The sequence below is a fragment of the Seriola dumerili genome, unplaced genomic scaffold, assembly GCF_002260705.1.
Source record: "Seriola dumerili isolate Sdu_G_001 unplaced genomic scaffold, Sdu_1.0 BDQW01000295.1, whole genome shotgun sequence".
In the NCBI taxonomy this organism is placed as follows: domain Eukaryota; kingdom Metazoa; phylum Chordata; class Actinopteri; order Carangiformes; family Carangidae; genus Seriola; species Seriola dumerili.
Window position 1 is genome coordinate 934432 of NW_019174550.1, and position 14883 is coordinate 949314.

At 40.2% G+C, this 14883-nt stretch overlaps 1 protein-coding gene and 2 non-coding genes across 3 annotated transcripts in view; 2 read left to right on the forward strand and 1 right to left on the reverse strand.

The window, feature by feature from the left end:
- The window catches only part of m1ap (meiosis 1 associated protein), a 33596-nt gene extending 20536 nt beyond the window's left edge, over nt 1-13060 (reverse strand). Inside the window, 3 exon segments of the mRNA XM_022758357.1 lie at nt 9182-9353; nt 12443-12640; nt 12803-13060. Coding sequence (XP_022614078.1) covers nt 9182-9353; nt 12443-12640; nt 12803-13060 — 628 coding nt within the window.
- On the forward strand, nt 380-451 carry trnaa-cgc. Its single transcript has one exon. It is a non-coding gene; the product is annotated as a tRNA-Ala (tRNA).
- trnaa-cgc lies at nt 1615-1686 on the forward strand. Its single transcript has one exon. It is a non-coding gene; the product is annotated as a tRNA-Ala (tRNA).
- Nucleotides 13061-14883: the final 1823 nt, after the last annotated feature.

The following is a 14883-nucleotide window of genomic DNA, read 5'->3' on the forward strand; positions in this document are numbered from 1 at the left end:
AGTTTTATGTTGAAAAAAAAAAGGATCTATATTCTGAGAGAGGCCTGTGCCATTTATCTCTTGGTCGTAATTTCAAAAAAAGTTCTTGCACAAGATGAGTGACAGGTGCGTAAGATCAAAAACTCATCACTTGAAAAGAAAAGCAATGAATCCTATACACTGTCCATCACTTGAACTGACTTTATGAAGATGATGGTTCGGCCCTCAGACCTTCATCAGTCAAAATTCTTATGTTCATACATAATTCAAGTGAATTTTGCTGAAAAGTGATGGACAGTGTGTGGGCCACTTGTCTTTTTCACTTCTGTAGTGTGCGCATTTCAGTAGTTCAGCTTATATTTCTGACACTTTCAAATGTAATTAGGATACAGATAAAACAGGGGATGTAGCTCAGTGGTAGAGCGCATGCTTCGCATGTATGAGGTCCTGGGTTCAATCCCCAGCATCTCCACTTCTTATGACCATTTGACCAAAAACATGCATGAGGGTGTGTGACTTTGCTGAACTGAAGAAAACACCTGGGGACACTCTAAATTGACTTACTGATCTGAACTCCCCAGGGAAATGCATAAATAGTCTCTGTGACTTTGCAAGCCATTAGTGAGAGGGAAGTACTTCATATAAACAAGAGCTCAACTTATTTACACTTAAGGATGTTGCTTTCAATTGCAACATTCAGAAAATAAAACTCTTTTTCAGAATATCCCATAATATATCTGAAGGTAATGGCTGACTTAAGCCTAGCTGAAAACAGTTCGCAGGGTGCCTTCTCCACAGTTACTTTATGATGCAACTTCTTAATTTAACTTTCAACAGAATCTTCTTCACCATGCTGCTCATATGGCGTCAGAGTTACAAAATGTTTTAAAGTTGTCTCTGCTGAAAAACACTGAAGAAACATCAGCAGAAGATGAACTTTTCTGAATCACAGCCTGACACAGGCACCGCTATCATCAATAAGATATTGAACAATGACATTTTCTGTGGAGTAATGCTTTAACTTCCCGTTACATGAGTTCAAAAGCAATATGTCAAGCCTGTGCCAGCCAGTGACAACAGTTTATGAATTTGGAAAAAGATTTTGCAATTGTAAAAAAAAACTGTAATGACATGACAGTAACAACAGTTGTGATCATGAATTTAAAGAGTGATCCATAGGGGATGTAGCTCAGTGGTACTGGGCTTTGTGTGGCTGAGGTCCTGGATCAGTCCCTAGCAAATCCACTTGTCTTTATTCCATAATCCTCTACAGTACTCGCTTGTTCTTAACATGAATAATGATAAATTCAGTCTATATGAATAGTTAACACACATCAGCCAACCCTCCTCTCAACCACATATGACCACTGGTCTCATAGATCTGTGCATGAATGAGCTCCTTGACACAAATTGCCAGGAACCAGTTTGTGTGGAAGACACACATGTATCACTTTCATTCAGCAGACGTGTGTATGACACTTCTTGCGGCTCCACGCCGGCAACAGCCAGGGCCAGGGGCACTATGTTTTTTGGTTTTCCGGCCACTTGTCTCTTGCAGTTTTCAAGTACGCACATTCTCAGTATTTCAGCTTGTATTTCTGACCGTTTAAAATGTAATTATGTTGCACACAAATAGGGGATGTAGCTCAGTGGTAGAGCGCATGCTTCGCATGTTTGAGGTCCTGGGTTCAATCCCCAGCATCTCCACTTCTTGTGATCATTAGGATAAAAACCTGTTAAAGGAGTGTGTGACCAGAAGACAACACCCGGGGACACTTTAAATTGCTTTACTGATCAAACCACAACCACTGTGACCTCACAACATGTTCTTGGCCTCTTGAATTTGGTATCTCAAGACCACCTTGGGGAATTTATCAGGTTTGACACAAATATTCACCTGGACTCAAGAACGAACTGATTGGAATTTAGCGGTCAAGGTCACTGTGACCTCACAAACACAAATTCAACTCACGAATTCATACGCTAATTATGACACAATTTGACACAAATGTCTAATAGGATAAAACTATGAAATGATGACATTTTATATCCAAATGGTTTATTTATTCAACATTATAACTCAAGGACAGGGAGATTGTGACCATGTTTCCTGCAACTTGGCTGGTTGTTGGAGGCATACAACAGCGAGGCAGTAATTCTAGTTTTGCCTTAATTCAGTAGTGGTAGTAGAGAAACAGGGAGAAAATGTGGGGGGAGAGAGAGAGAGAGAGAGAGAGAGAGAAGTGTGTCATGCAAGAAGGAGTCAAACTACGAAGGTTGCCCGACACTCAATTGACCAAACTGTTATTACTGGGGTGCCCTTGTTCATTCTTTTTCTGTCGTCTTTCTTTCTTCCTCTGTCGCTCTCTCTTTTCAGAGACTCACGTAAATGAAGCATGAATGCAATGCAATAGTGCTGAAATTGACTTCATGCAAATCAAAGCACTGTCATATATGATAGTACGAGCAAATACAACATTGCCACCATAACTTTGCATGACAGAGCTCTGGACCTGACGTTGGAGTTTGCAGTCAGATTTTTACTGTGGGATAGTGAAGCTGTATCTTTTTCAAAAAATGAGGGAGATCAAAATGTCTTCCAGCTCACTGTCATGATGTTTGGGTTTATGCAGGTTCAGGGAGACGGAGAGAGAGAGAGAGAGAGAGAGATGCAGCTCAGGGGACAAGGCCCAGGTGTTTATAGGAGACAGTCAGACAGTAGTAATCTATCACTGTAGCTGCTCCAGACTGTGTTTGTGTGCATGTGTGTGTGTGTGTGTACACGAGCACAGCTGTCCATCACAGTGGGTGTCTCTAGTGCTGACGATGACTTTGCAAAAATAACACCTTTCCTTACACCCAAAAAAAAAGGTTCTTTTTGAAACTGATGGTTCTGTCTTGAGAGTAAATATAAGTTTTGTCTGTATTTGCATGAATGTATGTACATAGTCTACCTGTGTGACACCAAATCAGTGTGATGCATGTTTAGAAGTGTAACGAGACTTTAAAAAATGATTTTGAAATCAAGCCTGAATGGAAGCGGGTGAATTAGCATGTCTGCATGCGACAGATTGCATATGCACATGAACACCAGAACCACAATATGGACACAGAGATACATGCTCTGTCTCTTTGTAATGAATTCACATTGCAAACACACACACACACACACACACACACACACACACACACACACACACACACACACACACACACACACACACACACACACACACACACACACACATGAGATGAAAATAGTTTGCATAGGAAACAGATAAACTAATGTTAGGCTGATAAGTGTTAAGTGTTAAGCACCCGACTGAATCACATTAACAGTAGCAGTAAATGATGATTATAATGTGATTATTGATGTGATCTGCTCTCTGCTTCCTGCTGTTTAGCCAAAAGTAGAATCTGTTGCTGACGCCTGATGCACATCATCAAGGAGGACACACACATACACACACACACACACACACATAGCAGCAGCAGCAGCAGACGGGGCGACTTGGACATATTTCTCTAGTGTGAAGGGAGGAAATTATTGCACTGCTAAGACTGGCAGGGACTTCCTTTGGCCTGCAGAATGCCTGATGGATCCAATTCATCCCTCGTATTGTCTGCTCCTTACTCTCAGTAAGCAGACCCCAATTTTCTGTCTCTTGGATTTTCCATGTTACAGTGTTTGAGTCCTTCAGCAACAAACACTAAGTGGCTAGCTCACTAGCTGCTAAAAACAAAAGTGTAGTATGTAACCTCTAAGATAATTAGGAATTTTAGGAAGTGTCAGGGGCATATACATTCATTAGTTCTCATTACAAAGCTAATGACAGAGGTTTACTACAAGGAAGGGATAATTAACTAACTCCCTAAAAGTAGAAACAAACAGAAACTTGTGGGCAAGTGAGAATAAGCTTGTGGTATATGGACAGAGAGGGAGGAGTGAAATTAGAAATGTGCTTTCAGTGTAATTCTATGTACTGTGATTTGCATTGACTGGAGTCTAATCTTATTATGGCAACCTCTGAACACTGTTTCATGGGTATGGGTCCGGTGTGGGGTGAACATGCCTTCAGTAGACTCATTTCATCATGTATCTGCTCTCTGAAAGGGGCGGTACACGATGCATCCTGGGGTGTGCCCCAGTGGTAGAGTGCAGGCCTTGCATGTATGGGTTCAAACATCTCCAGATAAAGATGCAATCTGTGGTTTCTCTTAACAAAATAACTATTTGTACTAAAGACACAGACCTTTTTTAAAACTGAATACAGGATTTGTGGGTATATTCATCCCAGATTGGACCAATTCATATCAAACAGTTTTCACAGTTTCACCTCATGTCACTGATAAACCGGAGACTGGAGAGTACACTGAATCCTGTATCCTCTTGGCTACTTTGGATCTTTGCAAGTGTGACTGGGTGTTTAGGTGGTAACTTTCTAGCCGACTCTCCTGGGGCAAAGTTACAGCACAGATGGGGCAATAATTCATGAAGGAGCTAAGGAGGAGAGACACACTCCAGCAAAAAAAAAAAATACAGCAGGTCTGGCAACCGGAAAGCTCTTTGGGTTAGTGCCAGCACCACAGTCAGCCTCAAGTGATGCCACCTCCTCTCCTTGGCCTCAATCAGGCAAAGGGCCAGAGGACACCTGCCCACCTACTGGTACTGTTACCGATGACTGTCTGTCACTGTTCTGTCTGATCATCTTTCTTACTGTTTTCCTCTCATTGTCAACATCTTTTTATATTTTTCTGTATCCTTCTGTCTCTCCCTGTGCTTCAACACGGCTCTTTACTTCCCCCTCTCCTCTGCCTCTATTCCTTCATTCCTCTACTTTATCATTGAGATGTGGATGTGTTTGAAAATTGCAACTGTAAACTCAACAGCTGTAAAGTGACTACTTTGAATTAATTACATCAACAGGTCAACAGGAACTAAATACACTATAAATATGTACACCACCCTAGAACAATCAGTAATAACTTTATTTTGACTGATCAGCCCCTTTTGACTGGTCAGTGTTATTTTAAAATGTTGAAATACTTCATTTCCTATACTTTCATCAAACTCTGACCTCGGTTTCATCATGGGGGATAATAAAAGTAAGGCTCTTCTGCAATGTCTATTAGTGTGGAGAAGCCACATCTCTGTGGAGAATGCCTAATGCAAAAAAAAGGAAGCACTTATAGACCTTATGTTTTGTCTGCAACAGCTGTTATCTGTCTGACACAGTATCCTATACATCTACCATGAGGAAAAAAGAGGTTGCAATGACTGGTTTTTGCAGAAAATGTAAATCTGAATATTGAGATTATGAGAATAATCATAATGAGAAAAATTTGAACAGGATGTTTTTTGAAAATATATGGTACTCTTGAGATATAGTAATTATGTTTTAAAATATTCTGTTGCTAAGGAAAAACAATGCGATTTCAATTCTCTGTGATCAATCTAAACAATGGAAATAAACTGCTTTTGGCAGTGACTATGCCTAATCCCTAGTGTGTTATAACTTGTTGACTCTGATTCAGTCAACAACTTGTCTGCTCAGCTGTGAGGAAAAAAACCAAAACCACTGGAGCCATAATCATCCCCGTCTCAGTCTCACTCTGCTCCTCTCGCTCTGTGACCCATTTCTGGATCTTCTCCCTGCTGCTCAACTGTACAATTACGGAACAGACCTGGGACTCAAGGATACACTGGTTGAGTTTCAACAAAAACAGGATGCTTATCAAGGCGTTGGCCTTCAGACACACACACTTGCACATTTTTACTGACATATGCACCCCCTAGCTACCTAACCTTAACCATTGCAACTGCTTCACCTCAACCCCTATCCTAGCCTTTGACCTAAACCTACACCTTTAACAAGCTCTTTGCAAAAGTGAAGGCCAAACAAAATGCACACTTTACAATATCTGCAATCTTAAAGTGTGAAATTGAGCATACACACACAGACCTCACAGTTGCGCTGCCAGTAAAAAAAAAAGACACACAATATTCTGCATCTCAATCACACACTTTTGCACAATTTGCACGATTGTCGTCTCACTGATGTTTCCATCAAGCAGCCACACTGCACTGTGTGTTAACTTGTTTGTTTAACTTGACACAGACACACACACACACACACAATTGTGCAATACACTTTCTTCTAGATAAGAGCTGTGACCCCTCTTCCTGCCATGAGATAAGACAATGACTGACGATCATGATACAGAGAGAGACAGAGAGACTGAAAAGATTAGTTATGACTTTTGTTCTCAGATTAGCACAGAACGAAAAATGGATACCCCACCCACTTCCTATAATATACGGTACTCCATGGACTAACTGACACACAGCTAAAATAAATAGTCTGGTGTTAAGTAAGACATATTTGCTGCGATCTCTCCCTCTCACAGAACATTCCCACCCATCATCTTACACACACGGACGTGATTAAGATTCCACAAGGCGTCCAGATGCCAGAGTACTCCCAGACTCAACACTGCTTCCTAAACGTTAGCGTATTAGGATTGATTTATTAAGTTACATGTCCCTTTTCACAGCCAAAATTACAAAGTGCTGTACAAATTGAAAGCACAAATTGTACAATGAGTCATTCAGCCATTCAGAGCGTTTGTCACATCCCATGGCTAATGAGCAAAGTTTTGCTGCAAGGTCCCTCAAGCCCATGAAAATGATATTAACCCAGATGAATAACAAAAGAAATTCGAAACAGAAGCGTCTTTCTGTGTAGTCATTTATGAAAGTCTCTGCATCCTCCCTTGTGGGTTACACTCTAACGGCAGGTGTTTTTTCTACCACACTAAACAACCCAGTTGAACTTTCACTCGGGTTTCAGTAAACACAATTTAGAACCTTTCTTGCACATCCAGTAGGTCTGAGTAGAATCCATATTGGCTAGACAGTTAAACTTCTTATCTTTGATTTAAGCCTGCTTCACTTTTACTGCCAGATGAACTCTGAGGTCACTGTAGCTCTTGGATGCAGTTCTGACCCCATTCCCTTTCCTGTGTTTGCTGATTCTTACAGAGCCTCATCAGAAATGTTGGGGGTTTTACTGTGAATGTCACAGACTGAAATATCATACAAAGTACATTCAGGACACTGGTTTTCATACAAAATGACTCTGTGGGCCCATATTTATGGAGGTATCTGAAGGTACCTTTTTCAAACAAGTGATTTCTACAGCAAATTGGTATCACATTAAACAAAAGAAGAAGAAGAAACAGGAAAAGCTGTTATATTATCTGTTGTGTTTCCAAGTCTCTCAGTTGTAACATTTTGTATTTATGAGAAAACTGATGGTGACAGAAAACTCAGAGAGATTCATATTCAGACTGACAATTCTGTTACACAGCAGGTATGAAAACATCCATCATTTCTGTAACGCCAACACAGTAGAGAAGATCTGAGCTTAAGCAACACAAACACTAGTAGAATCAATAGCACTCTGTTTAGAGATGTTATGGTAGCAACAATCCAGTTTTCTCCACGGTGGAAAGACATTTTAATAAAACAGCTTTATGTGGGACATAGATGGTGTATTCAACCACGAGTGTTGACATAATTAAGAGGGTGTAGGCCGTAGTATCAAAGCATTAGAGTGATGATTGTGTTTCAAGCACTGAAACTATAAACACTTCTGAGAAAACAACTCTGTGGAAGAAAGCAGAGATCTGGTCCCACTGGCATCACAGCAGCTAAAATGGTGTCAATCTCACTATCGTCAAACTGCGGTCACTATAAAACCATGTCGCCAAGGCTCCATTCCAAACATCGCTTTGTTGAACGACTGCTCTTATATTAAACACCTGAGAGAGATGGGAATAAACACCACTCATACTGATTGATGAATATAATATATACAAAGGACTCGGACTACTTGTCCTAGAGTCACTGCTGCACAGACACGTACTTTGTAATTCCTGTAGAGTTCCTGCTAGATACATTTTTATTGTCAGACTGTAAACACACACACACACACACACACACACACACACACACACACACACACACACACACACACACACACACACACACACACACTCACACACACACACACACACACAAAATACAAAAAGGTCCTCCTATCATTCTTTATCCATGGCCTCTGCTTTAGTTTAGTTTAGTTTATTTGACAATAGAAAGCAGGATAGCACTACAATGGCAAGGACTTATTTCCATTGTGGTCACTGATAGCTCTGCGGCTGGCGTGGACTGATATTTGATACTGATAATTCACAAGCGGCAACCCATTTTATAGCACATTTATTTTACCACGACCGAGTAGCTCTGTTTTTGAAAGGCCACTCTAAACCAAGAAATATTCCCAAGGTGAAACAGGGCCTCCGTTTACTGAGGACAACTGGGAAAAATCTCACATTTCACCTTAGATATGATGTAGAAATAACAAAGGGGGGGTTATGACAGTACACAAGGTTGCAGGAAGGATTATATATCTGACATAATCTTGTCAAGTGAGTTAAGACTCGCAACATCATTAGCATCATGTTTCCAAGGTCACAAACGCTTGTGAGAAAACAAGTCATCTTCTCCACTGATACAGTAACTATTAATCACCATGGAATAAATATTTTAGATGGAGCATAAATATTTTTACAAGCGAGACTTTACTGCTTGAGTTTACCACACCCCTCTCTCTTAAACTTGTTTTTTTCTTCTCTCTCCTCCCTGTATGTTTGTCTTAGTTTCTTTCTCACTTTCCATTTCTCTCTTTTAACTCCCCTTCATTTCCATCCAATCCACACTGCACTCTCTACTTACCCAGACCACACCACTTGAACCTTCATGTAATGACATATCATTTTGAAATGAGGCTCTCTGAGGGGATTGGCAAATGTTTGGATTGGAGCCAAGTTCTATAAATTGTGACATGTCTCCAGTGTTGAGCGTTGAGTGCAGATATGTGGCAAACAGAACAAACACAGTGTAATAAATGGGTCAACGCTACACAACTCAACTGAAGATGATTAAGAAAACACAGAGGAGGGGGGAGGAAAGTCTGCTCAGGAAATAGATAACAGACCTCCTTCAAGTTGTTTGACTGTGTGTATTAATCCTCCGGTACTGACAGCAGCGTGGGTGTGTTTATGTCCCGGGCTTACATGAACAGTAACTGTGCTAACTGTGTATGTTTGTGTCTGCATGTAATATATGTTTGCCTCCTACCTTCAGTCTCAGTGTATGTGGCTTCAGGTGAGGGAGTGTCCTGGCCCCAGTCTCCTGCAGTGCCGATCTGTACAACCAGGAGCCGCTTTAGTGGCACCAGGTCAGCATCTTTGAGACCTGTCTCTAAATGATGGACAATGCCCTTCCCTGGCTGGCTGGTCACCACAGTAACCTGGGAATATAGTAAGAGGAAATGCAAAAATGCCTCAGTAAACAGGAAACAAAAAGGACTCAAATACAAATAGTTTACAGTGACATCCCTGTGCAGAATGGATGGATCCATCTGGAGGAGCACAAGGTTCAGTGTAAGTGGAGCTTCCACACAGGGAAATCTTGACCGCCCTGAGGCAGTAGAAGCTGTGAATCTTCAGCATTTAGGCCGGTAGCTGTAAAGGTGGCTTGTGTTTTATCGACTGACTGATTGATCGCTTTCATTAGGCCCTACTGCAACACAGCTTAATGTTTCACTGGGGCCACACCAACATTCATATTCCACTATCTTAAGTGTTCTCCATCCCACTACTTTGAAGCAAACCAACACTGCTGCTCTTCCACAACCACACTTAACAACCTCTGTCACTTTTAATTGTATTGTTATCAGGCCACATTGATGTCCCTCCCCACAACTGTTCCCCAGAAGCATACTTTTGAATTGTTCCAGCTGCATCATGAAAGTTTGTTTTACAAGTTGTCACATCTACAGAAGTGCAGGACACAAAATCACCACAACAAAGCATTCCTGGGCTCTGACTGTAATGTTTCTGAGTTTGGGGCCATGACATACAGTGAATTACAGTCACTAAATTAAGTAGACAGTGCCAGAAATGTTGTCTTAGTCCCAGTAAAGCAAACTCCCACCCTAACAGAAAAGTGGCACGCACATATGTAACAATGACACAAATCTACACTGACCCACTTTATGAGAAAAAACTCGGCTTTAACTGTCCTTTTGCTGTATGAGCTGTAATTTTAAAGCTTTCTGTATCTGGAGCCATCATCATCATCATCATCATCTCACTGTCATGACACAAATGAACAACACTGCTGGTTATGGACTGCAAAATGTTATTTTTAGTAATCCATTAATTTTCTGATAATTAAGATTTCTGCAGAACATTTACACAAAAGACAACATCTTCCTGATGATGAGAGATGAAAATAGTTTGCATAGGAAACAGATAAACTAATGTTAGGCTGATAAGTGTTAAGTGTTAAGCACCCGACTGAATCACATTAACAGTAGCAGTAAATGATGATTATAATGTGATTATTGATGTGATCTGCTCTCTGCTTCCTGCTGTTTAGCCAAAAGTAGAATCTGTTGCTGACGCCTGATGCACATCATCAAGGAGGACACACACACACACACACACACACACACACACACACACACACACACACACACACAGTGCCATGTCTCTGCTTAATGTCGCTCTGCCTCCTAATAGTGCTATTCATATCTGCTGCTGTCGGAAACAGTGGGTCTTAGTGAAATCATCTGTCCAGAGCTCCCCAATAAAGCTGGCTGGATTTGAGAAATCCTCATCAACGACCCAGAGCCTTGTATCCAGAGGACACGCTGTTCAAATTCAACAAGAAGGGCAGTGACTGGCTCATGCCTCAACTGGCTCCCCATATGTCCAACACTTAAATTTAACAAATGAGACACTTTCAATAATGTCAGCTAATATTCCTCTTCCTCTTAACTGTAATTTGCTGACATCAAAAATGTTGTATCTGAGTCTCAGGTTTTGAGCCCGGAACTGGAGTATTAGCCTAAAGCTGGCTTTGAGTTACATAACATGAATAAGAATTAATAGTTCCATAAAATGTGCTGCATCCAAGTCGCAGCTATGATCTTTTATTGATGTCAACAATTCTATCCACTTCAATCATAATGAAGCGATGTGCATAAGCGAGTGGAGACAGATTACACTAGGATTTGCAATTGTTTAAAAATTTTGTACACTCAATGGATTTGCGTGTTAGAGGTGATAGCTGATTGGATATTCTAGCAGGAAGGCACTAAGAACTTCTGAAGCTTTTCTCATGTCAGTTTTGCAGCTCTTTCTAAACAGGTGGTTCCGCAGCAGATGAGAAAGACACATTTGAAAATGTACATGAGCTGGTTTTAATTGGACTGTCTGATATGAGATGTGAAGAGTTCTCAGCCACTAAAATGGACTGTTAAAGCTTTTAACAACATGCTAATGAGATTCATAATTCACTATGTTTTTTTGTAGTTGCTAAATACAGTGAATTGTACCTGAAGAGAGCTATTTAACAGGTATAAGTGGAGCCTCTTCACTACATTAGCATGAAGTACAAAGCTTGAATATTAAAAGGGATCTATTCAGTAGAGCTAGTCTGCAGCTGAAGAGGTGGATATAAAGAGATAAAAACAGCCAGATATTTGGAGGAAATTACTTCATAATCAATAAAGATGTGCAAAACTGACAAAGCGGTTTCTGTACTGTGAGCTATTGTTATCTAATTCCATGTTCAGGCTGATGTAGTTTTACTGTCCTAGAGACAGACATGCCTCTGTTGTTTCAGGACAGCTTGCGGGGATGGAGCTCAGTGCGATTACTGTTCTGTAATGTTATGACCTCACATACTGTGGATGAGGAAAACTGAGCTTTTGTTTATGTACATTAGTAAAGTTACGGAAACAACTTTTTTTTTAGCCTAATCCTTTCTGGGATCTATCATTTTCAATTTCAATATAGCCAATCACACAGCATTCAACTGTATTTATGTTATTCACAGCCCAGGAGGTACTGTTTGCTTTGTTAACATTTTAACTGTATTTCCATGTAGCAACTGATCAAGCAGCACTTTAACATTAAGTAAAGCTTTGTGACAATAAATGAACAGACGTTGAGTCACAGTGAGTGAATGACATTTACTCTCAGTACTCTATTGAACAACGGTTTAAAAGCCTCCTTAAACACACCAGCTTTAATTTTGTTTGAAGAATTATGCCAGACTATGATAGACTAACTTTCACAACCGTTTATAGTCAACCTGAGACGCATGTCTTTAAAAACTCATCAGCATCATTCATGAGACTGTACTTCTGTGCTTGAGTTGTAGCATGTGCTGTTGCTTCTATAAGCACGAGCACAATTAGAAGCCACAAAGCAAATAACTCACCAACACAAATATCTTTCTTTTAGCCATGATTTTAATGAGAATAACAGGGGAACTGAATGTTTTCGTTATGCTATTTGTGCACAAACAAGGTCAATCTATGCTCACCTCCACAGATGTGTTGTTGCTGTTGACCTGGTTTCCAGTGCTGGTATGCCTGATGTACTGTTTAAACTGTTGTAGACTGTCCAGCACTGCCTGACGCAGCAGCTCGCCTCCTCTGGCTGCTCCCCTGACACAGCCTTCACCTGGAATAGACCTCAGCTCCTCCACACAGGAGTGCAGCCTGGCCAAATTACCACGAACCTGCTAAAAGTAGAGAGGGGAAGAAGAGAAAAAAGGGATAAAAGTGAGAGATAATGTGGGTGACAGAAAACAACAAAAGGAAGAGGGGTGAGAGAGAAGGTGCAAGAAAAAACACTAATAGAAAAGACACATTCCTTTTTAGAAATACTTCATCTATCTTACCACAAATGGCAGTAGGCATTCCTGCTGCCGGCTGATGGCGTACAGACTGAATAGCGGTATCCTACATGGTCCATCCAGACTACAGGCCAGGGACAAGAAGTTATCCAGAGCATCACAGAGCACCGTACAGGTCTCTGACCAACATGGAGGCAGTGCCTCCACGATCAGGACCCTGGCTGGTTGCCGCCGGAATGATGAGGAACAGAAAACAAAGTTCCCAGAGTTGGAGGAAGCTGCTGGCCTCTTTCTGTTGTCCATGGACATCTGAAAACAGGAAATAGAAAATACTATGGTACTCAGTGACAAAGAAAATGGTGAAAGGTATAATGAAAACATCTGAAGCCAGATTTCACCCCAGATGGTAGAGGTAAACAAGCACAAAAATATTCTCAGATGTTTACAAAATATCAAATCGAGGTGAATATGTAATGATTATCCATTGCCCTGTAATGATAATCACATCATGCAGTCAACAATATTTATTAAAAGTATTTTAGCTAAAGTCCTGATCATCTCCAGTAACCTCTACCATAGATAGAATATGAATAAATAGGTTATGATGAACATGGAAAATTATGTAATAATCTGGGTTATAAGTAGTTTGGTTTTCACATAAATCAGGGGCTTTTCCTAACATCTGAGGCTGTTACCAGTAAAGTAGGTTTTGTGCAATAATGACTCAAAGATGGGGTTGGCTGAGAGACGTAGAGAAACCATCTGCAGATCAGAAAGTTCTAAGGCCAGGGACAAGAAGTTATCCAGAGCATCACAGAGCACTGTACAGTACTGTCCTCTCTGCATATTGGCTAATGCATATGCAGAGAGGACAACATATTTTATCCTGGGGTGAACATTCTCCCTCAAGTGGTCAAGTTCCCTGAGAGTTTAATACACAGAGCTGACTCTCACTTTGTGGTAAACGAGCTGAGTTATACGTGATAATTAGACATGTGACTGAGGGCTGATAACATGTTATCATGTTATCATGTAATATTGATGACATTGTAGATACAGGATAAACACAGAGAATCAGTGTTGTCAAAAGTAATATGGATAAAATGGAGCATATACAGAGAGCTGGGTTTACTAACAGTGCTGTATCAATACTAATATTAGGACTGCAACTAGTGATTATTTCTATGAATCTGAATCTTTTTAAATTAACACATCAATCAATTGTCCTAAAGCATGAGGTGACATCTTCAAATTGCCAATTACTCCATCTAGACACTATCATCATCATTACTGAAGGGAAACTCCCTATTTAGCAACGTCATTGACCCCCTACTTTAGTCATTTCATTCCACCTGAATGGATGAGAACAAGGCAACAGACTACGCTTCAGTTTCCACAAGACTATGACACACGTTTTGGTGGCTTTTTGTCATTTCATTAAGGTTGCTTTGAGGAACAATTCATAGCTGTAGACCAGTATACTAATGTACAGATAACAGACTGAAATACTAGGTTGATTAAGCAATCAGTCAACTGACAAAAAATGACAATTTGATAATAAATGATTTGTGTTAATCATTTTTGAACCACATATTCACTAATCACTACTTCTCAAATATGATAATACAATTTTTTATATCACTGTAAATGGAATATCTTTGGATTTTGGATTATTGGACAAATATGCAATTTGAAGATGTCACACTGGGCTTGTGGAAACTGCAATCAGCATCTTTCACTATCTTTAAAAAAAAATTATAGAATAAGTTATTGGGACATAAAAATAAACAGATTAATTAATAATGAAAAAAATATTACTTACAGCCCTTAACTTAATAACCATGAAGCATAATACCTCAGATCTCTAATCCAATACCTAAACATAACTATTTATGTGTATTTACTTCTAACCCAACTACTTTGGAGCAGGGACGCTTCTTCACAGTGGTTGGTTGGAACTAGACTGGCAATAGCATAAACACAAGCAAAAAGCTTTAATCTGCCTGTGTCCAAGGTCTGGGTAGTGCATTTCTAATTTTGTTTACAAATTCCCTTTCGTATTTGAGTGATGAATTAATTTAAAGGCGGATGGAGTATTTCAGCTTTCTGTCATCATGTTGCCATGA